The 24,674-nt window shown below is 45.6% G+C and overlaps 1 protein-coding gene across 1 annotated transcript in view; it reads left to right on the top strand.

The window, feature by feature from the left end:
• Positions 1–24,674, top strand: part of LOC144693976 (WW domain-containing transcription regulator protein 1-like) — a 152,344-nt gene that overhangs the window by 113,049 nt on the left and 14,621 nt on the right. The window contains exon 4 of the mRNA XM_078564259.1: positions 11,597–11,710. Within this exon, the coding sequence (XP_078420385.1) occupies positions 11,597–11,710 (114 nt within the window). The remainder of the gene's footprint in view (positions 1–11,596; positions 11,711–24,674) is intronic.

Below are 24,674 nucleotides of genomic sequence, written 5' to 3'. Positions count from 1 at the left end.
ACCCCCTCATCGTTGGCCACCCTAACCCCAACCCAACTATCAACCCTTCCTTGATATGTATATCCATGCATTTCTGGTATTATACTTGTATACATCCTCTTCAGTCAGTGCCTCTATATACTTTTTATAATATGGTGACCAGAACTGCACGCAGTACTCTTACGTGCGGTCTAACCAAGGTTCAGCATAATGTCCACACTTTTCAATTCTATCCCTTTTGAGACAAAGCCAAGTGCTTGGTCTATTTTTTTATAGCGCTGCAAACCTCCAGTGCAACTTTTAGTGATTGGTGTATTTGTACTCCGAAAGCTCTTTGTTCCTCCATTTCACTAGGCTTGCATCTTCCAAGTAATAAATGACCTCCCTATTCTTCCTGCCAAAATGCACTGCCTCTTATTTATCTGTTTAGAGCTTAATTTGCCAATTGTTTGCCTATTCTGCAAGTTTATTAATTTCCTCCTGTAATTTGTTGCAGTCCTCCTCGGTATTGACTAACCACCCCCACTCCACCCCTCACTCTTCATTTGGTGTCATCCGCAAATTTAGAAATTCCAAAGTCCAAATCGTTGATGTAAATTGTGAGCAACAGTGGCCCTAGCACTGATCCTTGTGGAACGTCACTTCCCATCTTCGGCCACTCTGAATAACTACCCTTTACTCCCGCTCTCTACTCTCTGTTTTGAAGCCAGATAGTAATCCATTCTGTCACTTGTCTCCTGACTCTACGTTCTGTAACCTTATTTGTTAGACTATTGTGGAGCAACTTATCAAAGGTCTTTTGAAAATCCAGATAAATTACATCTACCGCATTACCAATGTCTACTCTCTGTTAACTCCTCAAAAAATTCAATAAGGTTGCTGAAGCAAGATTTTTCCTTTTGAAATCCATGCTGACTATTTATTTTTATATTTCTCATTTTTAGGCGTTCTTCTATTCTCTCTTTTAAAAAGGATTCCATTACTTTTCCTACCACTGACGTTAACCTTACTGGTCTATAATTCCCAGGTCATGTTCTGTCCCACTTCTTAAATATAGGGATTACATTAGCTATCCAGGACTTGCCGTGTCCCTAGCCAAGCTGTTCCAGTACAGCTACAACACTGGCATCTACCTGACAATGTGGAAAATTGCCCAGGTATGCCCTGTACACAAAAAAAAAGCAGGACAAATCCAACCTAGCCAATTACTGCCCCATCGGTCTACTCTTGAGCATCAGTAAAGTGATGGAAGGAGTCATCAACAGTGTTATCAAGCGGCAATTGCTTAGCAATAACCTGCTCACTGATGCTCAGGTAGGGTCAGTCAGTTCCTGACCTCATTACAGCCTTGGTTCAAACATGGAAGAAACAGCTGAACTCCAGAGGTGAGGTGAGAGTGACTGGCCTTGACATCAAGGCTACATTTGACCGAGTGTGGCATCAGGGAGCCCTAGCAAAACTGGAGTCAATGAGAATCAGGGGGAAAACTCTCCGCTGGATGGAGTCATACCTAGCACAAAGGAAAATATTTGTGGTTGTTGGTGGTCAATCATCTTAGTTCTAGGACATCATTGTAGGAATTCCTCAGAGAAGCGTCCTAGGCCCAACCATCTTCAGCTGCTTCATCAATGACCTTCCTTCCATCATAAGGTCAGGAGTGGGGATGTTAGTTGATGCCTGCACAGTGTTCAGCATCATTCAGGACTCCGCAGATACTAAAGCAGTCCGTGTCCAAATGCAGCAAGGGCTGACAAGTGACGAGTAACATTCGCGCCACATGAGTGCCAGGCAATGATCATCTCCAGCAAGTGTGAATCTAACCATCGCCCCTTGACATTCGATGACATTACCATTGTTGAACCCCCCACTATCAACATCTTGGGGCTTACCATTGACCAGAAACTGAACTGGACTAGCCATATAAATACTGTGGCTACAAGAGCAGGTCAGAGGCTAGGAATCCTGTGGCGAGTTACTCACCTCCTGACTCCGCAAAGCTTGTTCACCATCTACAAGGCACAAGTCAGGAATGTGATGGAATAGTCTCCATTTGCCTGGATGAGTGCGGCTCCAACAACAGTTAAGCTTGACACCATTCAGGGCAAAGCAGACCGCTGGCAATCCATCCATAAACAACCACTCCCTCCCCCACCGACACACAGTGGCTGCAGTGTGTATCATCTACTAGATGCACTGCAAGAACTCACTCGCTTTTCTTAGACAGCATCTTCCAAACCCATGACCACCATCATCTAGAAGGACAAGGGCAGGAGATACATGGGAACACCACCACCTGGAAGTTCCCCTCCAAGTTACTCACCATCCTGACTTGGAAATATATCGCCGTTCCTTCCCTGTCACTGGGTCAGAATCCTGGAACTCCCTCCCTAACAGCACTGTGGGTGTACCTACACCACATGGACTGCAGCGGTTTGAAAAGGCAGCTCACCGCCACCTTCTCAAGGGCAATTAGGGATAGGCAATAAATGCTGGCCTAGCCAGCGATGCCCACATTCCAGAATAAAAAAAAAATCCACCAGTCCCTTGGTGCTACACCTTCTTCTAATGAATTATTAAGAATGGAAAGTAAGTTTGACCTGGGCACTCTGACAGTATAGGCAACCGTTGGCAGGTATTGGCATGCCATTTAAGCCTATGAAAATTGAGTGCTGGCTCTTTTTGATGACCTCAAATCTCTCCAAGTGCCTGTTGATTTTTATCCCTGATTAAGGATTATAAAAATTGAATGGAGTAAAATATAAATAGAGTGCTGTTTGGGTTAAAATGCCTGAAGCTCGCTGTCCTTGCTTTCGTCAATGTTAGTTCTTACGTCCGCTTATATTGTGGAAGCTCACTTGTTGGGAACTCTATTTGTAGCGAACCAAGCACAGACTTTGGTGTGCTAATCAATTAAAACTTGGAAGCGTCAAAAATGAGGAGTGCTGACCCTCTGGCTCGTCGTCCAATCTGCTTTTGGTGATGTAGCCTTATGAAAGTCATCTTGTGGTGTGCTTACAACCAGAAATGTCTTTGCCTGACACAACACCAAGTAGGGTTGGTGTGGACCAGGCATGTAAGATTTTTGAGTGGCTCAATGGTAATAGTCTCACCTCTGGGGCAGAAGTTTGCAGGTTAAAGTCCCACACTAGAGACTTCGGCAAGTAATCTAGGCCGAGAATCCAGCGTAGTACTGAGGGAATGCTGCACTGTCGGAGGTGCCGTGTTTCCGATGAGAATTAAACGGGGTCCCCTTCAGCCCTCTAAAGTGGAAGTTAAAAAAAATCCTGTGGTGCTATTTTAAGGGAGAGCAGGGGAGCTATCTCTGGTGTCCTGGCCGATATTTATCCCTCAGACAACATCGCAAACAACAGATAATCTAGTCATTATCAACGTTGCTGTTTGTGGGTTTGTGGAATCTTGCTGGGTACAAATTGGTTGCTCTGGCCGGAATTTTCCAGCTCCCCCCCCCCCCGCCCCCCCCAACGCCGGCGGGATCTTCCGTTCCTGCCGACGTGGACAGAGATTTCAGTGGCTCGCTGGCCCCGCTGTTGGGGAACCTGCCACGGGTGGGGGCGGGGGCCTGGAAAATTCCAACCTTTATTTCCTTTATTTCAGCAGTGACTACACTTCAAAAGCACTTCTTTGGCCGCAACGTCTTTTGAGATGTCCCAAGGTCATAAAAGGTGTGATGTGAAAGCATTTATGGGGACTGGGGATAAATGAATTGTCTCTGCCCAAGTTGTCAGCTGTGTATTCCAGTAAGTGCTATGCTAGCACTGTGTTTGCCTGCCAAAAGAGGTGGAAACCAGATTAAATATTAACAAAGGTTTCTAACTTGAGCAGCTATTCCCTTGGGTTTAAATCCTCGCATTGCTAAACACTCAGCTGTCTGTGCAACCAGTGTTCTGAGCTATTTGTTGCATAAAGCCGTCTAGCAGTAAATTATTTCCAAATGTGAGTTCAGTTCTGGGGCTTGTGTGATGAAATGGAAAATCTGTTAGTTAGCCTGTTTGTTTTTCATACACTTTGCTTTTCTTCTTTCTCTGCCAAAGTGGCTGAAGGCTCCCCACAGATGCGCAGGGAAAAGCTTTTAAAAGCTTTCTGAAATTTATCAGCAACATTTTTTTTCCCTCACAGCAAGTTGTTATGATTGGGGATGCACTGCCTGAAAGGACGATGGAGCAGTCTCAGTAATGGCTTTCGAAAGGAAATTGGTTAAAGACCTGAAAAGGAAACATTTGCAGAGTTGTGGTGAAGTGCACGGGAGTGGGACTAATTGAATAGCTCTTTGAAAGAGTTGGTAGAGGGGCAATGGGCTGAATGGCCTTCTGATTTGATGAAGCAAAGGAGGAGCCGGCAGAAAGCAAGAGGGGGGAAAAGAAGCCTTTGTTTATTGAGCATCTGTCTCCCAGGAGTGTCTTCAATTGGCAATGAATTGGTTTGAAATGCTATATGACTGTTGGTCTGAAAGCAAACGTGATAAATATTTTCAGGCAGCAAGACCCCATAAGCTGCAAATTTGAACAGTTAACCTGCTTTTTGTGATATTGCCTGAGGGAACAATGTTGGTCAGGGCACCATGAGAAGTCCCTGCTCTTCTTTGAAGAGTGTCTTGAGATTCTTGACACTTCACCTGAAGGCAGGCCCACAGTCATCATCTCACCTCTACCTCTGACAAGCACACTCCTTCTGTAATTCAATGCAGTGCCGGCCTAGATCATGCAGGGTTTGAACCAGCATCCTTCTGATTCAGAGGCAAGAGCAAACCAAGCCAGGAACATGTCAAGCCACCCACTGTCCATTCCCTTATCCCACAGACACCCTATTGTAATATCATATCTCATGTTTTTTTATTTATTCTCGAGATGTGGGTGTCACCAGCAAGAACAGCATTTAGTACCTGTCCCTAACTGCAACTGAACTGCTGCAGTCCATCTGCTGTAGGTACACCCACAGTGGTCTTTCCTTGTAGTGATTTGTACAACTGAGTGGCTCACTCAGCCATTTCAGGGGGAGTGCGAGGCAACTACACTCCTGTGGCTATGGAGGCACATGTAGGTCAGGTCAGGTGAGGATAGCAGATTTCCATCCTTCCTTCCCATTAGTGAACCAAGATGGGTTTTTATGACAATTCTGTAGTTATATGATCAGGCTAGCATTTTAATTACAGGTTAATTAATTGAATTTAAATTCTCCCAGCTGGAGTGGTGAGATTTGAACTCAGGTCTCCAGAGCATTAGTCCAGGTCTCTGAATTACTAGTCCCGTGACATTACCACCACAGTATCATCTCCTTCCACTAATGTGAAAAGCCACTAGCCTTTAAGGCCTGTGAAACCAGGAGTGCTTCTGAAACAAGGGCCGCAGGTTTTGTCTTGGCGCCTGTGTGACCCTTACACAGTTTTGAAAGTTTTTAAATAAGGGGGAAAATATGCTTTTTCTTGAAAGTGTTTTCATTACTCCTTAGCTTTCAATCTCTCCTACTCCAGTGATATCGCCAATGGAATGGGACCATTAGTATCACAGAGCAGCCCATTCACTATAATTGAGACTACAGCCCAACTGTGGACTGATCTGGAGCCCAGTGTAGAATTACGCAGCCACTAATTCAGTTATGTGGGGGAGAGTATGGAGAAGTTGGGCTTTTTCCCCTTACAACAGAGAAGGTTGAGAGGAGATTAGATGGAGGAGTTTAAAATCACACATGGTTTGATAGAGTAAATAAGGAGAATCTTCTTATCCATGGCAGAAGGGTAGGTGACCAGAGGACATGGATTTGAGGTAACTGGTAAAAGAATCAGAGATGACACAAGGAAACACTTGAGACACAGCGTGTTGTTGTAATCTAGAATGCCTCAAGGGTGGTGGAAGCAGATTCAATAGCAACATTCAAAAGAGAACTGGATAAGTACTTGAAGGGAAAGACTTAACAGGACAATGTGGAAAGAGCAGGAGGTTGGGTCAAATTGGACAACTCTTCCGAAGATTCAGCGTAGCCATGAATGGCTCAATGACCTGCTGTGCTGTATGGCTCACTGGAAAACTTAATCCTCACAAAGTGCGGTTTCAGCTGTCTTGAGCTTGTTCCAGTCCATCATTGGCGTCAGGCTCCACAGAAAGAACCTTCCCACAATTGAATAGTAATTGGCCAAGTTTACAGTACCCTTGTTTAGGGTGGATTCTGGGAGCCTGCCTCACTGAAACCCGTATCTTTATCCCAGCAACAATTGTACTTTCATGAGCAACATGACTCTGCCAATTGGGAGAAGAGGGGTCAGATGTCGGAGATTAAATACAGTGAGAGGAATCTATCTCCAGTCTTCTGGAATAGGACCCAAGTGCTGGTAATACAAGCCACAGAAGGGCTGGTACAGGATTTGGAAAATCCATATCTGTGCAATATGTGTACTCCTCTGGGGTTAACAGAATAGAAGAAGCTTTTACTCTGCATCCGACCCATACTGTACTGGCCCTGGGAACATCCCACCACGATACTTGGCACCAGATGTGGAGAGTGTTCCGCTACCCTGTAACTGATGTCCTTCACCTTGATGAGCCTTAAATAAAACCTTCTAAAATGCACTGATTCTCAGAATTGATCTGGTGACTGTATCACATTGTTAAAGGAAGGGCAAAGTAAACAGACACAGGTACACTAGCAATTTGTGGTTAGAGAGGAAACAGTTTGTCCAGTTACATGGTTTGGGAACTTATGTGTGTGCATTGTTTGTGTGCGTGTCTGCACGTGCGCTTATTTGTATGTGAATGTTGTTTCTGTGTATATGAAATTAAATGAGAACATACAACTAGTGCTGGAGCCCGGAGTTAATAACAGGGGCTTATTAGAGTGTAAGGAAGGCCTTTTATGGCTTGGTTAAGTTACCTGAGGAAACTTGTGATAAAGCTTTGAACTCAGCTGGTACATTGACAAAGTTCAGCTTTAGGGTATTGGTTCTTTTGTTTTAGCTTTCTTTCCCATTTGGAAATGCCAGGAATTCTGATTACTTTCCAAAGGGGATTCACACTCTTGTATATCTCTCTTCTCCCCTATTTCACAGCCCAGGAGAGGGAATTCTGTTGAAAAGCTACTTGTTGAACAGGATCTACTTTGCGTTGCACTCCATTTGTTGGCAGACTTTATCTGTTGAAATCCACAGTCCTCATTAATTGTTCCATGTCTCTTGTGCAGTATGTGGCAGCCCTTAATTTTTGTCAAAATTTGAAGTCAACGGGCGAATTGTGGCTCTGTCAGTAGCACTTTTTCCTTGCAGTCAGAAGGTTGAGGGTTCAAATCCCACACTGGGTGATGATGGTGATGGATTTTCCCATTGGTCCGATGGATAAGTCTTCAGCAAGGAGACCAGTTGTTCACCACCTAGGTTGGTGTTGTCTCATACGTGATGTTACAGCGAATCTTGATTGATTGATCCGATTGCAAATATTGCACATCAAGTCCCTGTTTGATCACGTAATCCAGGCAGATGCTGCACTGCCTTTTGAATGCGAAATTAATTCGAGGCCCGGCCCACCCAATAAGGTGGATGTTGAAAGATCCCAAGACATTATTTTGCAGGAGAGTGGGGAAGATATATCTGGTGTCCTGACCAATATTTATCCCCCAACCAGAATTTCTAAAAACAAATGATTTCTGATGTAGCTTTGAAGGCCACAGAGAGCTGCCTATGCCTGGCAACTGTGGGGATGCCCTTGCGACAGGCAATAAATAACCCATAATTTATTCTTCCAATTAAAATTATTGTTACTAAAATGAGCTCTAGCACACAGGCCTGGAACTGATTCCCAGCAGGGCGCCTGATTTACGGCCGTCAGGACCAGGTCGCTATTAGTAGTGGCAATCATGATTGTTGAGAATGTCCCCAATTAAACAGATGGATTCGTTGTATTTTGCTTCCAGAATGAAAGCCATTCAAAACAATTTCACACCTTTAACTTTTATAATTACTACTTTCAAAGTATATGGATGAGACATTCTCGTTACACTCTGGTATGCAGTGAAATACAATTATATCTTGAGCGGCAGTTGTATCAATGTTGTGAGCAATTAAAGGATATTCCATGCCACCAGATTAGTGGAGCTGCCTTGCCTTTGGCGTTGCCAACTCTGATTGCATGTATTCTTGCATCACATGACCTGCAGTCTTCAACAGTCACACCCAGACAAAACGGCCTTTTTCCCATCTCCCTATATCTTTACAATGAATAGATAAGAACATTCAAAGAAACGTGTGCAATAGTTTTTTTCCTAATGCTCCTATGCTTTTTCTTCTGGGTTGCTCACAGCACTGTCCAGATTTCTGTTCAATGCCTGGAGACTCCAGGACAACCCTGGAGGGTTGGCAACCCTTCCTGGCATCTATAAACAGGGGCTGTGGTCTGACAGCTGAGATGTGAAGGAAACAAAACCAATGATCTCTACCATGGCATGGGGGTTGTGATTATAGGGCTGAAGCTCATGGAGAGGATCCCAATCACTGCTTTTTACCCTGCTCCAGATATATCCTGTCAGAACATTGGAACAGAAGGAGGCCACTTAGCATCTCAAGCCTATTCCACCATTCAATGAAATTGTGCCTGATCTGTGACTCCATACTGGCCTTTGATCCATATCCTCCTTGGGGGTTGCACATAGCAACTGCAGCAGGCGTTAGGGTAGTGACATGTCCCAAGGCGTCTCACAGGAGTGTGATGAGACAAAAGTTGACACCAAGCCACATAGGGAGATGTTAAAAGGGATCACCAAAAGCTTGGTCAGAGGAGGGTAGAGAAAGCTCGAAATGTGAAGAGCCTTAGGGAGGGAATTCCAGAGCTTAGGCAGCTGCCAACGGTGGAGCAATTAAGATTAAGAATGAGCAAGAGGCTAGAATTGGATGAGTGCAGATCTCTCGAAGGTTTGTGGAGCTGGAGATTACAGAGATAGGGAGCGGCAAGAGAGTTGAGCAATCGAGAGGACTGTTGGATGGGTAAATATCCTGTCGATACCTGGTTGATTTATTCTTCATCGTGGAGGAGGTGGGGGAGTGGTTTTTGCGTTCTTGCTGAAGACAGTGAGAATGGTGACCCATGTGTTCCTGGGGAGCAGGTCAAGTAGCTATAGAGCAGAATCAAAAGTACTGCCAATTATTACAAGGCCTCTGTGGCCTCTATTATCAATAAGCAATAGGGCTGGAAGCTTGGACAGGGGTGGAATAGTTGTTTTAGGGTACCACTGAACCCAAAGCCTTCCCAGGCCTCCCAATGAAAAGGAAGGATCGAATTTGTGGTTTATGTGTAGTGTGCTCAGTGAGTCATTTTGCTTTACTTACATTCTGCTGCGAGTGAAGACTTGGGATGATTACTTCCATAGATCTCCACCCATTTTTCCGTGGGATGAAGGGTGATGGGCCATAGATTTGAAACTGAATGAGTGATTAGAAGATTAGAAATTACTGCTTAGGCCTTGGCTGGAGGACTGTGGACAATTTTGTATGGGCACCATACTTCAGGAAAGATGTACCAGAAATTTGAGTTATTAGGAGCGGTTAGCAGGCCTCGCCCAAGCCAGCCGCTCAGAAGCCACCTCCAGACACCTGCCCTGCTTTGGCCCTCAGTGGAGGAAGATTCAGAATCGACCTGTAAATGAACAGTTAATTAAGCAGGTTGGCGACCCGCTGTTGCTGGGCGGTGCCAGTGATGAGTCGCCTCTGGGAAGATCGCTCGGAGGTGGGAATGCGTTGGCCTGCTGACCTAACGCTTACATCTCTGAAATTTCCCCCGGTCCTGCCTTCCAGCCCCTCCAACTCCGCAGGACCGGAGGGGGCATCTGGGCACTGCCATCAGGGGCCTGAGGGAACAGTTCCCTTGCTGATGAAATAATAATAATTTACAAACAGCGGGAACAAACTAATAATGTTCCATTCACAATTGGAGCCTTCTTGTTGAGTGTTGGGATGTGGCAGGGGCTGGGGGAGGTTGTGCAGGACTGACTCTGGTCAGGGGAGGTGGAGAGCAGACATGGGGCAATGGGTGGGAGCAGGGGGAGTTGGAGGGGTACCAAGATTTCCAGCTGGGGTCAGGATGAGCACTCCTCCCCTTACTGTAAATAAATGTAAAAGCACCAGCTACTCTTCAGGCCCTGATCCTCATTTATTTTACAAAACTCCGCACATCTTCATGATAAACCCCCTTCCTCACTCAGTGAGCTCACTAGTTGTGCATAAATCCTTTGGCTCCCTTGTGTTTGTCTCTGCAGATAGGATAAGGCATCCAGATTAAAGTCCTACACTGATCATAGGCATATAAAGGGTTACAAAGTACAATTTCCCAACAGTTCTGTCAACTCTGAAGAAGTAGAAAGGTTTGTTTAACCAGTCCTGAAATAGAATAGCAGTCAGAAGGAAAAAAGAAGTCCGACATGAATGAATGGCAGCTTGGAAGTTACAGTGTGAGACTCTCGGTTAGCTATTGTATAATCAGGCTCAGGCCCCAGTAAAAGCTACTAAGGGTGTGTCCGTTCCGGTACCTCAGTAAATTAAAATGATTCATACTTGCAGGGCAAGGTCAGGATAAAGTCTCACTTCACACACGTTCCCAAAGTAGTACGCCAACAGCTTTCTTTTATATAGCACCTTTAGCAGGTAATAAAAGATTCCAAGGCGCTTCACAGGGGCATTTGATGCTGAGCCAGATAAGGAGACTGGATTTGGTCAAAGACGTAGTTTTTGAGGAGCACCTTAAAGAAGGAAAGAGAGGTAGAGAGACAGGAAGGTTTAGGAAGGGAATTCCAGAGCTTAGGACTGAGGCAGCTGAAGTTGTGGCTGTTTATGGTAGAATAATGAAAATTAGGGGTGTGTAAGAGGCCAGAATTGGACAGATCGTATGGAGCGTTTAGAACAAGGCTGCCAGCCTCCTGCTGGCCCAAATAAGGAAATCTAAATAAAAATGTTAAAATTTATCTTGCTGGGCCTTTTCTAGTCCATGTTTTACCTCCCAGCATGTTTGACCTGATAGGGAAGCTGCTCCCTTGCCCATCCGTCTGACTAAAATTCCCAATCTGCATATGTAAAGCAGGGCCTAGCTGCCTTCCTGCGTGTGTCCTGCTCCTTTGTTCAAGTCCGCCTCCTGGGACTTAGCTTCAGCCCATGTGGCAAGACAAACAGCCCGACTTTCATCCTCTTCAAATGGATGAGCTGCCTGTGGCGGCCGACAGTGGGTGGGGGTCAGCCTTCCCAAATAATACGAAAGAGGCCCGAGGCCTGACTTTGGCCCGTCCTTGGGCCTATGCATTCTGTGCACGATGCCCGTTTCAGGCTTGGAAATGGGCCTGAAGGAACTTCTACCCCCTAATATTTTCAGCCCTGGCCTCCTGAGAGGTCACTTCTGAAATAAAACAATGCAACTAATGTTGACCTGTAGAAACAACCTTTCCGGACTTTGCTGTGATTAGGCAGTCTACGGATGTACTCTCTGCCGTCGCTCGTTGGTGGGAAGGAGAAATTTCATTCCTGATGATGATCAGAATTGCTGGTTAAGGTTTCCACTGTCAGTAGTTGTTTTGCACAAATTTCTCAAAACTAGAAGAAGTCTCATGGGTGATTCTCGTGGTGTTTCCGTTTAAACAGGGCCAATGCCTGAAGGGTGGGAACAAGCAGTGACACCTGAGGGAGAAATTTACTTCACCAACCACAAAACCAAGACAACCTCCTGGCTCGACCCAAGATTGGATCAACGCAGCAGTAAGAACCAATAAAACTACTAGCTGACCCCATTGCACATTCCTGTACACTCGGACACACAATGTGTTCCACAGCTTCGCCAGGAACTTGAACCATTTACGTTCTTGGTGAGGGGTGGTTGACTGTTCCAGGGGAAAGAATGGGAGCTGTTCTTTATCTGGATGGCCAGCCACTGCAACCAGTAATGCAGGTTGTCCATGGCATGGGTCAAAGGTGATGTAGAACTTACTCTGCATTAGCACCCCCGACAATACCTCTTAACCTTGGAGGAGTGTCTTTTGCCCACACCAGCATTTGCCCTACTCTCTGTACTCATGGGTTCTCGAAGCTGGCTTTGCTGAAATTTGAGCTGAATTCCAGCCAGTTGTGTGGCAGGGGGCTTGTGTCCACTGGGATTTGAACTGACGAGTAGCAAATTGCCCTTCACTTCTGGGCTCTTTGGAGCAATGACCATCTTCCATCCCATCAGACCTGGATCTGAACCCAAGTCTCCACGGTGACAGGCCAATCCCCTGGTGTACGCCCATGCTATTTAGTCCCCTTCAATAAACGCTACTACATTTCCCTTGCTGTAGTTTAATTTCAAATGTCACCGTTGATCAGATCCTACCTACCTGTGTGAGCAAAAATAGTACCTGCAAATTTAAATTATTTATTGCTCTGTGCTAGATTTTCTACAGCCTGTCCACCAAATTCTCAATGCAGTGTGAGCAGACTTTTACCTGTTTAATAGGGTGCCTCATTCCATACCTTGTGTCTAATTCTTTCAAATCAGTGGTCAGAGACCAGCCTGACAGCAGATATCCTGAATACCAGCTACCTCCCAAGGAAGGAGTAAATCAGAAACTCAGCTCAGCTTCCTGTCCTTCATTGCCTCAATTTTAAACATCTCATCCTCATGTTCCTACCCTTCCATGGCTTGCCCCTCCCTGTCTATGTAATCCGCTCCAGACTTACAACCCTCCAAGAACTTTGTGCTCCTCCAGCACTGGCCTCTTTGCCCCTCTATTATCAGCCATGGTTCAGCCATCTAGGCCCTAAGCCCTGAAATCTTCCCCTCAAATCACCCTCCTTTAAGATGCTTCTTAAAACCTAGCTCTTTAACCAAGCTTTTGGTCATCTGACCTAATAGCTCCTTCTTTGATTCTGTGTCAGTTCTTGTCTGATACACCATGGGAGCTATATAAATGCAAATTGTCTTCATTGTGTTGCACCTGGGTAAAATGTTCTAGACAAAAAATCATATGGGTGACTGAATTGATATTGCTCGTGTTATGCTATCACCCACAGTCAAAATTATCCCCATGCTTTACCCTAATCTACTTCATCTTTTATAGTCCATTAGTACTGCTATGTGTATGTGGTGCTGTCTGGTACAGGGCACATTAACCTAGGTCTATGCATTTGATGTTTACATGTACAGGAATCAACCTTCTAGCCCATTGGTCTAGCTCAATGCACTTGGTACTCTCTGATACAGGATTTTATACATCTCGTCCATTGGTATTGTTCCATTCCTTTAGCCTCTTGATACATTATTTTCCACGAGATGGTGTTCGTTAGTTGTTTAGCACATTTGGAATAGTTCCATCTACTTGGTATCCAGTGAAAATTCACATCTGGGCAACATACCCGTGATAGGAAAGTACATTTGTTTTCTCCTGGACATCACTTGCTCTATTTTCCAGTAGCCGAGTTATATGAATCTAGAAATCTGCCTGATCTTGTTTCACCCAAGTGCACTGAAAATAGTTAATGGAGCTTCACATGTGTGAAAGACATGGATTTATATAGCACCTTTCACTACGACCAGACACCCTGAAGCACTTGACAACCAATGAGGTATTTCTGAAGTGTTGTCACTGCTGTAATGTAGGAAACAAGTCAGCCAATTTGTGCACAGCAAACTCCCACTAACAAGCTCCCACTAACAAGCAATGTGAAAATGACCAGAGGACCAGTTTCTTTGGTGAGGATAAATGCTGCCCGGGACACCAGAGCTAGCTCCCCTGCTCAGCAGCGCAATAGTGCAGTGGCAAGATCTAACGTACAAGGCCTCGGCTTAACATCTCTCCTGAAAGACGGCACTTCTGACACTGCCGCACTCCCTCATTACTGCAGTGAAGTGCAGATTTGATTTTTGTGCTCAAGTCCTGGATTGGAACTTGAGCACGCAACATTCTGATTCAGAGGCAAGAGTGTTACAACTGAGTTACAGATAGCTCCTTGTGACCGGGCACTCCTTACTGAAATCTCTATTAGGTTAGGATGTAAACTGGGTCATGTGCTGTTACCTGGAGCTCAGGTTAAAGTGAGGTAACATTGAGCTGGGGATGTGAACACCAGGGTATTGCAGGATTCCTTAAACTGAGTTACACACTGGTCTCTTTTTATAAAACCAGATTTCTCAAAGATAGACGTGTTTAATCAAGTTGATTACAATATGAGGATAACTTAGCGCAGAATTAAATATTTACCAGAAATTGACCAAATATTTAGTTTCCAGCCCAGCAACCTTTCCTCAGGTTTTGAACCTGCGTGGAGACTGAGTGAGGATAACTGTGTATTAGCAGCAGATTTCGCAAGGTTAATGGGAATGGAATGACCCTCAACAAGTGGCAGCCAACTTCATTTTTTTTTATTCATTCACGGGATGTGGGCTTCGCTGGCTGGGCCAGCATTTATTGTCCGTACCTAGTTGCCCTTGAGAAGTTGGTGGTGAGCTGCCTTCTTGAACTGCTGCAGTCCATGTGGTGTAGGTACATCCACAGTGCTGTTAGGAAGGGAGTTCCAGGATTTTGACCCAGCGACAGTGAAGAAATGGTGATATATTTCCAAGTCAGGTTGGTGAGTGACTAGGAGGGGAACTTCCAGTTGGTGGTGGTGTTCCCATCTATCTGCTATCCTTGTCCTCCTAGATGGTAGTGGTCGTGGGTTTGGAAGGTGCTGTCTAAGGAGCCTTGGTGAATTCCTGCAGTGCATCTTGTAGATGGTACACACTGCTGTTACTGTGCGCCAGTGGTGGAGGAAGTGTATATTTGTGGATGTGGTACCAATCAAGTGGGCTGCTTTGTCCTGGGCAGTGTCAAGCTCCTTGAGTGTTGTGGGAGCTGCACTCATCCAGGCAAGTGGGGAATATTCCATCACAGTCCTGACTTGTGCCTTGTAGATGGTGGACAGGCTTTGCGGAGTCAGGAGGTGAGCTACTCGTCGCAGAATTCCTAGCCTCTGATCAGCTTTTGTAGCCACAGTATTTATATGGCTCGTCCAGTTCAGTTTCTGGTCAATGGTAACCCCCACGATATTGATAGTGGGGGATTCAGTGATGGTAATGCCATTGAACGTCAAGGGACAGTGGTTAGATTCTCTCTTTTTGGAGATAGTCATTGCCTGGCAATTGTGTGGTGTGAATGTTACTTGCCACTTGTCAGCCCAAGCCTGGATATTCTCCAGGTCTTGCTGCATTTGGACATGGACTGTTTCAGTATGAGGAGTCACAAATAGTGCTGAACATTGTGGAATCATCAGCGAACATCCCCACTTCTGACCTTATGATGGAAGGAAGGTCATTGATGAAGCTGAAGATGTTTGGGCCGAGGATATACCCTGAGGAACTCCTGCAGTGATGTCCTGGAGCTGATGTGATTGACTTCCAACAACCACAAATATTTTCCTTTGTGCGAGGTATGACTCCAATCAGTGGAGAGTTTTCCCCCTGATTCCCATTGACTCCAGTTTTGTTAAGGCTCTTTGATGCCGCATTCAATTAAAGGCGTCCTTGATGTCAAGGACAGTCACTGTCACCTCACCTCGGGAGCTCAGCTCTTTTGTCCGTGTTTGAACCAAGGCTGTAATGAGGTCAGGAGCTGAGTGGCCCTGGCGGGACCCAAAATGGGCATCAGTGAGCAGGTTATTGCTAAGCAAGTGCCACATGATAGCACTGCTGATGACCGCTTCCATTACTTTACTGATGATCGAGAATGGACTGATGGGATGGTAATTGGCCAGGTTGGATTTGCCCTGCTTTTTGTGTATAGGGCATACCTGTGCAATTTTCCACATAGCTGGGTAGATGCCATTGTTGGATGCTGTACTGGAACAGCTTGGTTAGGGGTATGGCAAGTTCTGGAGCACAAGTCTCCAGCACTCTTGCTGGAGTATTGTCAGGGCCCATGGCCTTTGCACTATCCAGCGCCTTCAGCCATTTCTTGATATCATGTGGAGTGAATTGAATTGGCTGAAGACTCTGATGCTGGGGACCTCTAGAGGAGGCCGAGATGGTTCGGCACTTCTGGCTGAAGAATGTTGCAAATGCTTCAGCCTTATGTTTTGCACTGAATTGTTGGGCTCCCTCATCATTGAGGATGGGGATATTTGTGGAGCATCCTCCTCCAGTGAGTTGCTTAATTGTCCACCATTTTCACGACTGGATGCGGCAGAGCTTAGCTCTGATCAGTTGGTTGTGGGATCGCTTAGCTCTGTCCGTCACTTGCTGTTTATGCTGTTTGGCACACAAGTAGTCCTGAGTTATAGCTTCACCAGGTTGACACCTCATTTTTAGGTATGCCTGGTGCTGCTCCTGGCATGCTCTCCTGCATTCTTCATTGAACCTGCGTTGATCCCCTGGCTTGATGGTAATGGTAGAGCGGGGGATATGCCGGGCCATGAGGTTACAGATTGTGTTCGAGTACAATTCTGCTGCTGCTGACCCACAGCACCTCATGGATGCCCAATCATGAGTTGCTAGATCTGTTCGAAATCTATCCCATTTAGCACGGTGGTAGTGCCCCAAAACACGATAGAGGGTATCCTCAATGTGAAGACAGGGCTTCGTCTCCACAAGAACTGTATGGTGGTCACTCCTACCGATACTCTCATGGACAGAAGCATCTGCAGCAGGCAGATTGGTGAGGACTCGGTCAAGAATGCTTTCCCCTTTTGTTGATTCCCTCACCACCTGCCACAGACCCAGTCTAGCAGCCATGCCCTTTAGGGCTCGGTCAGTAATGGTGCTACTAAGCCACTCTTGGTGATGGAAATTGGAGTCCCCCACCCAGAGTACATTCTGCACCCTTGTCACCCTCAGTGATTCCTCAAGGTGGCATTCAACATGGAGCAGCACTGATTCATCAGCTGAGGGAGGGCAGTATGTGGTAATCAGCAGAAGGTTTCCTTGCCTATGTTTTACCCGGTGCCATGAGACTTCATGGGGTCCGGAGTCGATGTTGCGTACCCCCAGGGCAATTCCCTCCCAACTGTATACCACTGTGCCGCCACCACTTGTTGGCTCTGTCCTGCCGGTGGGACAGGACATACCCAGGGAATGGGATGGCGGTGTCTGGGACATTATCATATGAGGCTGATCTCCTTTATTAGGGAAAAAAACAATTGGCTCCTTTCAAAAAGAAAGCTACATAAAATGGAAAAAAAAAGGGGGAGGAACAATCGGACAAACAAACCACTTGCTGAAAGCCCAATTACTGTACCTCCAACCTCATGGCCAAACTAAACGCAGGGGATTTACATTTGATGAGTCGTCCTTGCTAACGCTTCACAGGTTACTGGAGCGAAAGGTGCACACAGTGAAATCTAGGATGCCTCTGATCTTCTCGTGAGTTGCATTTTTTTTCCTCTCCCTCGCGACTTACTGAAACAAGAAGTTCATTGTTGGCAGAGCTAGCAGGCTAACTCCTGGATGTCTTGACTAAGTAAGAAAAGTGCTGGGAGCCAGTGCCAAGCATGTGTTTTCGATCAGGGAGTTAGTGCACAACACCTGATGTTGGCTACCCCTGGAGGCAATAATCCCTCAGCGCAGTGAGCTCAGATGGCAGTGAGGCACCCGAAACATCACCTCCTGTACTTGTGGACATGGCCTGGGGTTGTGGGGGAGAGTGGCGTCCTTGGCCTCTTGTGACTGAAGCAAAGTTTATTGTTTAATGCCTGCTTATCCCATTTGCTCTCCCATAACAGCCACATCAGTGATGCTTGAGACAAAGATTTTGTTTCTTTCTGTGTTAAATCCAAATGCTTTCTTCAGGTTCCTTGCAGGATTTCATAAGATGGAAAAGTTTAACAAATTATGAGTTAATTTTGTTTTATAGACATATTTCGTTATTGATCTCCTACGCATGAACAGGAGTAAGCCATTCAACATCTCGAGTGTTCAGTGTGCCACTATTCAATAATGTCATGGCTGAACTCTATCTATCTGCCCTTGCTGATCAAAAATCTACCAACCTCAGTTTTGAATCTTTCAATTGACCCCCAGCTGCTACAACCTTTCTGGGGAGAGAGTCCCAAATTTTCACTGCTGTTTGTGTGAAGAAGTGCTTCTTGACATCACCCCTGAATGGCCTGGCTCTAATTTGGAGGTTATGCCTCTTTGTTCTAGACTCCTGCACTTTACAGCGATGAAGTGTAGCCTTCGTTGTAGTGCAGGGAATGCTTGAAGCAAGGTCTCTCGAACAGAAACATGTTAATGACCAGGTAACCTGTTTTAGCGATGCTAGTTCAGGGATAAATGTTGGCCAAGACAGGAGGGAGAACCAGCCTGCACTTCTTTGAATAGTGCTGTGGGATCTTTTATGTCCACCTGAGAGGACTGACAGGACCTCGGTTTAATGTTTCAGCCAAAAGACGGTATTCGTGACAGTGCAGCCCATTGTTCTGCACTGGAGATCAGCCAAGATTATGTGCTGAAGTCTCTGGAATGGGGTTTGAATCCACAGTTTTCTGATACTGCTACCCATTGAACCACAGCTCTAGCAGGGAGGTCCATGACACTGATTGCTCACTCAGTGATGAGAGCCTCTTTGTATGACGCTGCAGATCTGTGGTGCTCCTTGTTTGCGATTGCACTTCCCATCACATCATTATGCAGCAACATGTATTTAGAAAAGAAAGAGACATTAAACGTTAAAAATCTCATACCACTGTGGCTCCATAAATCCCTGTGATGATTGAGCTGCGAGGCTATAACTTGCCCAAATGATTGGTCTGATGAATATGTTTGAGGCAATTGAGTATAATAAAAGTAAGACGCTGAATGAAACATATGTAATTTTTCCTTTGTTGTCGGAACAGGAGTAGGTTATTCAGCCCTTTGAGCCTGTTCCACCACTCAATTGGAATGCAGCTGATCTGTATTTTGTCCATCTACCCACTTTGGTTCCATAACCCTTAATACCTTGCCTAACAGTTTTGAAATTTTCAATTGACTCCCAGCCTCAACAGCTTTTTGAGGGAGAGAGTTTTCCCCAATTTGCACTAGCCCGTGTGTGAAGTAGTGCTTTCTGAGATCACCTCCTGAACAGTCCAGCTCTATCTTTAAGGCCATGCCCCTTTGTTCTAGATTCCCCACTAGAGGAAATCATACCCCTCTTCCCTACTCTATCATACTCTATTCAATCATCTGAAATACTCTGCAGCACTTTACCAGAGAGTCTGATACGTACTGGTGATTTTTAAAAATTAAATATTTATGGGTAAGCAGCGAGGCTGGGGAGCCAAAAAACAGCAACTGTTTTTTCAGAAAGCATGCACGAACATTTGTTTGTAGAAAGTATCTATGGTCTCTAGAAATGACTTGATGTTTTGAAGTGCCTGAGGAGGCTGGTTTAATCTGACAGCGTTGGCCAGGTGGAGTCTGCTAGTCTTGTTCATTCTTCCCTATGCCTCCAATCACGCGTGAGAATTTCAGGTTCTTTCTCTGTATTAAGAGGAAGCCTGGAGCATGTGCGTTACAGCATGGGTGTGGCATAACACAATGGCCCTCCCTGTATTCTTATACTTTACATTTTTAATATCCAGCTTATCAACTCCAAACGCCAGCCCTGCCACCCACCCACCACCCCTACCCCAATTCAGCTGAAATTATACCTGAGAAAAATCAACTTTAAAACAAACTTGCTAAGCAGCCTCAAAACAAAGCCTATGTGGAGGTAATGCACCATCTGTAAGGTGAATGCAGTGATCGTTCTACCAATGGTCCAACCTTGCTGAGGGCATTTAAAAACCATCACACCATAGAGTGCAGCAGCACAGAAAGAGGCCATTCAGCCCATTGTGTCTGTGCTGGCTCTTTGAAGGAGCTGGCTTTACAATTAATCTTTAATTCCCGGAGGCTCCAGGGCATCCATGGAGGTTTGGCAACTCTGGATGTAATAATGAGTATAAGAGGAGATCCTGTGGTGTAATTGTGACAGTACATTTACTCCCATCAGGGACACCAACGCTCGATTAGCGATAGACGAGTGTAATACATATTGGGAGGATGGTGCATGAGGTGAATCACTGAGCTGTAGAATAGACAGGGGCCTGAAATATAAAACGACCATTAGCTTGGTGTGAAGGCACAGAAGGGTCTCAGGGAGCTTTGCCTTATTAATGAGCTGCTCCAGACCAAGCCTGGCAATGCTTGACGCTGACACTGGATGCCTGACGTGGGAAAGATTGAGTCCTCGAGTACTAAGATCTCTTATCGTGACGTGTTTGTGCCTTTAAAATAAATAAGTTGCATTCCAGGGAGCACTTGGGAAAAATACATGAAAAGATATAACTCTCCCCAATTATGTTGTTGCAGCTCACCCCTCACTACTTCTGTAATCTCCTTTAGCCCTGCAACCTTCTGAGACATCTGCACATCTCCAAACCTGGCCTCTGGTACATCCCCAATTTCAATCGCTCTACCATTGGCGGGCCGTGCCTTCAGTTGCCTAGGCCCTAAACTCTGGAATTCCCTCCCTAAACCTCTCCATTTCTTGGGTCCCTCTTCCCCCCTTTAAGGCAGCCCACCACCACCTTCTCAAGGGCCACAAGGGATGGGCAATAAATTCTGGCCCAGCCAGAGAAGCCCACATCCTGGGAATGAATAAAAAAAAAAAGATGCTCTATAAAAAAAACTTGAGACTTAACAAAACAATCTTTTGGCCACCTGTTCTAACATCTCCTTACATGACTCGATGTCAGATTTGCCCGATAATGTTCCTCTGAAGCGCCTGGGGCTTTATACTATGTTAAAGGCATGATAAAACTGCACATTATTGTGTCACACAAATTGTCGGAATATTCCTGACAGAAACAGTCTGGTTCATTCCTGCACATCTGTCTTAACGTTTCCCTGAGGGGACAAAAGCAACTCCTTGAAACAACTCCAAGAAAAAAAATTATGTTCTCACCTTAACTTTGACCTCTGGAGCAGGACACTGAGCCTGCAGGTTAAATGGAGTGGCGATGCCTAGTTTTTCTTGACATCCTGAGCACCGCTGACAGGTGTGCATTTGCTCCATCGGGGGACGAGGACTGATGACTGTGGTGGGGGAGAAAGGGGGGAAACGCACTCTGGGGGGGGATGAAAGCCTTCATCTGTTTCCCTGTTTACTCTGTGCTGGGGAAGTGCAGAGTCCGGGCCCTCTCAGAACAGAGTGGAGACCTTCCTGTTTGACATGAATCATTCGTGCTTGGTGGTACAGAACTTCAGTACTGCTGTGAATAGAGACATGTTGCTGAAGCTTTTCATCTTGCACTCATCAGGACAAATGCAAGAATGCCAAATTTCAAATGATCACACCCTTGCTTTCTTCATGCAATGCCTCATTTAATCAGATGCGACTTGCCACCAATCAGCACTCTTTTCTCCCGTAGTATGAATTGTTGTGATCATTTGAAATTTGTCATTCGTGTATTTGTCCCGATGAGTACAAGACGAAAAGCTTCAGCAACATGTCTCCCTTCTCAGCAATATTGAAGAATCACCGTGCTTCATGAGAGAGCTTTTTACTTGGCAGCGCACCTGGAGTTCATTTCAATATTGTGAGGCCAGTGTGCAGGGGGTGGTGGGAAGGAGAAAACCTGTATAATTACCTGTAAGCTCGCTCTATGTACATCGAGAATACATTCAAACCATTTGTACATGAGGTCACGTTCCTACTGATCACTGTGCCCGCGATTCTGCGGCCTGTCTGCAAACAAGAAAAATGAGCTGCAGTGTTTCTGTTTCCTTCCTGCGCACATATTTCGCAAGTGTCACTTTGTTAAATTGACTCGGTGTCCCGACTGGAATCCTGGCTGTATCTGTCTTTGCTGTCCTCCATTATGTGCTGCTTATTTATTCAGAAGAATTGGGAGTGAGTGGACACAATATTTGGGCTGCACACGAGCCACAGGAAGCTTTGCCCTGCTGGAACAAACCATGGGTGTCTGATATCCACTGGCGATCGACAAGGTTCCCTGCATCCTGTCTGCACTCCCTTTACCATCGTTGACACCCGTGTCCTCAGCCATTCAGGCCCTAAGCTTGGAATTTCCTCCCTGAATCTCTCTGCCTCCTTGCTCTTTCTTTAAGAGCTCCTTGCTCTTTTAAAATCTACCTCTTTGGCCAAGCTTTTTTTTTTGGGCCAGCTGTCCGATTATTTCTTTGTGTGATATAAAAACGTAAGCAGAAATTCCTGCTTTGTTTAAATTTCCAAACTGACAAAGCAATGGGTCTTTCATAAAGTATAAACAGCTTTTAATGGGACTGCATGTTGAAGATGGGGTCAGAATTTGCACTCAGGGACTGTCTGCGGGGCAAGTCCTGTCTTTTGGATGAGACGTTAAACCGAGGCCCTATATGCCCTCTCGGGTGGATGTAAATGACCCCATGGCACTATTTTGAAGAAGGGCAGGGGAGCTACCCCTGGCATCCTGGCCAACATCTATCCTTCGACCAACATCACAAAGGCGGATTAACTGGTCGTAGTCATTGAATAATTTCACCAGCTGCCATGGTGGGATTTGAACCCTTGTCCCCAGGACAATAGCCTAGGCCTCTGGGTTACTAGCCCAGTGACATTACCACTACTGTTCGTGCAAATTGGCTGTCGTGTTGCCTATATTACATCAGTGACTACTGCTCAAAAATAATTTACTGCTTGTAAAGTGCTCTGGGACATCTAATAGTCATGTAAGGCACTATTTAAATGCAATTTTTGTTTTGCCCTTGTCCGGTGCGACTCAGTTGATGGCGCTCTTTGGCTGGGATTTTCTAGTCCTGTGGCACCAGGCGGCTCCCCAGCCAGAAGCCCGTTGACTTGCAGCAGGAGTGGAAGATCCCAGCGGCGGGCAGGTGTGGAAAATCCTGCCCCCTTGTGTCAGAAGGTTCAAGTCTGACTCCAGAGACACCTCCAGTGCAGCACGGGCATTGTCTTTGGGGTAGGTGCATTAAATGGAGGCTCAGCCTGCCCTCTCGAGTGGATGAGAAAGATCCTGCTGCATTTTGTTAAAGAAGAGCAGAGGAGTTATTTCAGTTCAATGAAACATTAATGGTTATGTGCGGTGAATACAGAAGCAGTAAAATGGGAGTTATATGTCTTAGGCGCTATTGCCAAAATTTGAAGTTGGCTACTTCTGTGTCTCCCTTATGCCTGTGAAAGGACCCTGTTGTTTAGACAGGCACCACCTGCTCACGTTACAGTTCTCTGATGTAAAGAGGACAAAAGACACTGGAAACTGTGGTGGGGAGGGAGTGTTGTGCTGTAAGTGTTTTTAGCCAGGCTTACCTTACAGAGAGAACCCATTTCCCATTCCAGCAAAACTTGCTGAGATTCTCTTGCCAGCTTCACTCTCTGAGGTCAATCTTAGTGCAGCGAGATCGCCACAAACCTGAATGAGATTCGGATTCTTTGGGGAGACCAAATGCAGATTGTGCAACCACTGTGTGGATCACGCGTGACCCTAAACCTCCTGCCACTGTTAATGGATCCCCTATACCAGTTTGAACCTGTCCAGATCTCTTAGATTGTTGAAGGAAACATTGGCCAATTAATACCATCCTGCAATCTTGGATTAAGACATTTTGTTTTGTGGCGACTAAGTAGAAGATAGGGTTCATAATATGAATTGTGGGGAGATGGTGGTGTAGTGGTAATGTCACTGGGCTAGTAACCCAGAGGCCTAGGCTATTGTCCTGGGGACAAGGGTTCAAATCCCACCATAGCAGCTGGTGGAATTATTCAATCAATAATCTGGAAGTGAAAGTTAATCTCAGTAATGGTGACTATGAAACCATTGTCAATTGTTGCAAAACCCATCTGGTTCACTAATGTCCTTTAGGGAAGGAAACCTACTGTCCTTACCTGGTCTGGTCTACATGTGATTCCAGGCCCACAGCAACATGGTTAGCTCTTAAGTGCCCGCTGAAATGGCTTAGCAAGTGACTCAGTTCAAGAGCAATTAGGGATGGGCAACAAACTCTGGCCTTGCCCATGACGCTTGCATCCCATGAAAGAATTTTAAAAATGCAGAAGATATGCAGACAAAATAATGTTCAGCAGCACCCCTCTCAAAGGGTATCATACTTCAGAATACCATATCCAGGGAAGTCTAACTTATTCACGGAGCATTATGCTCTTTTGATAGATGTGAGTTTAGGTTTGCGATGTGTGGGATCTCCACTGTTGGATCTTGGCCTTGCTGTCAAAGGAAGGGACTGAGGGTATCTCAAGTTGAGTATCACAAGCTTACAAGTAGAGAATGTAGTAAAGCACCATGGTTTTTTAGTAATTCACAATTTTCTCAGACTAAAGCAGGGAATTGTCAATGAAAACGGACAATGCCGGAAATACGGAGCACATCTGGTAGTACCTGTGGAGAGAGAAACCGCGTTATCATGAGGCTGATGATCTTTCAGCAGAATTGGAAAAAGTTATAGATGTAACAGACTTTAGGCAAGTCCAGAGGTAGAGAAAAGTAGGTGTGAAATGGGAGGAAAAGCCTTTGATAAGGTGGTAGAAGACAAATCAGACAAACCTTGGCCTTGTCTCGTTTAGCAATCCCGATGCCCCAAAGGTTCTCGCAAATTAGCCTGGGTAACACTGTAGCTACTGGCCTGGCTGGCTAGGAGGTGTGGATACTTCATAGGCGATTGTTTAAAAAAACTCACTAGTAGGCTCTTGGCAATGATTCTGGTCTCAATTTTTTGTGCCTT

This window comes from Cetorhinus maximus, chromosome 19 (genome assembly GCF_964194155.1).
Source record: "Cetorhinus maximus chromosome 19, sCetMax3.hap1.1, whole genome shotgun sequence".
NCBI lineage: Eukaryota > Metazoa > Chordata > Chondrichthyes > Lamniformes > Cetorhinidae > Cetorhinus > Cetorhinus maximus.
This window is presented reverse-complemented; position numbering and strand designations above follow the sequence as displayed.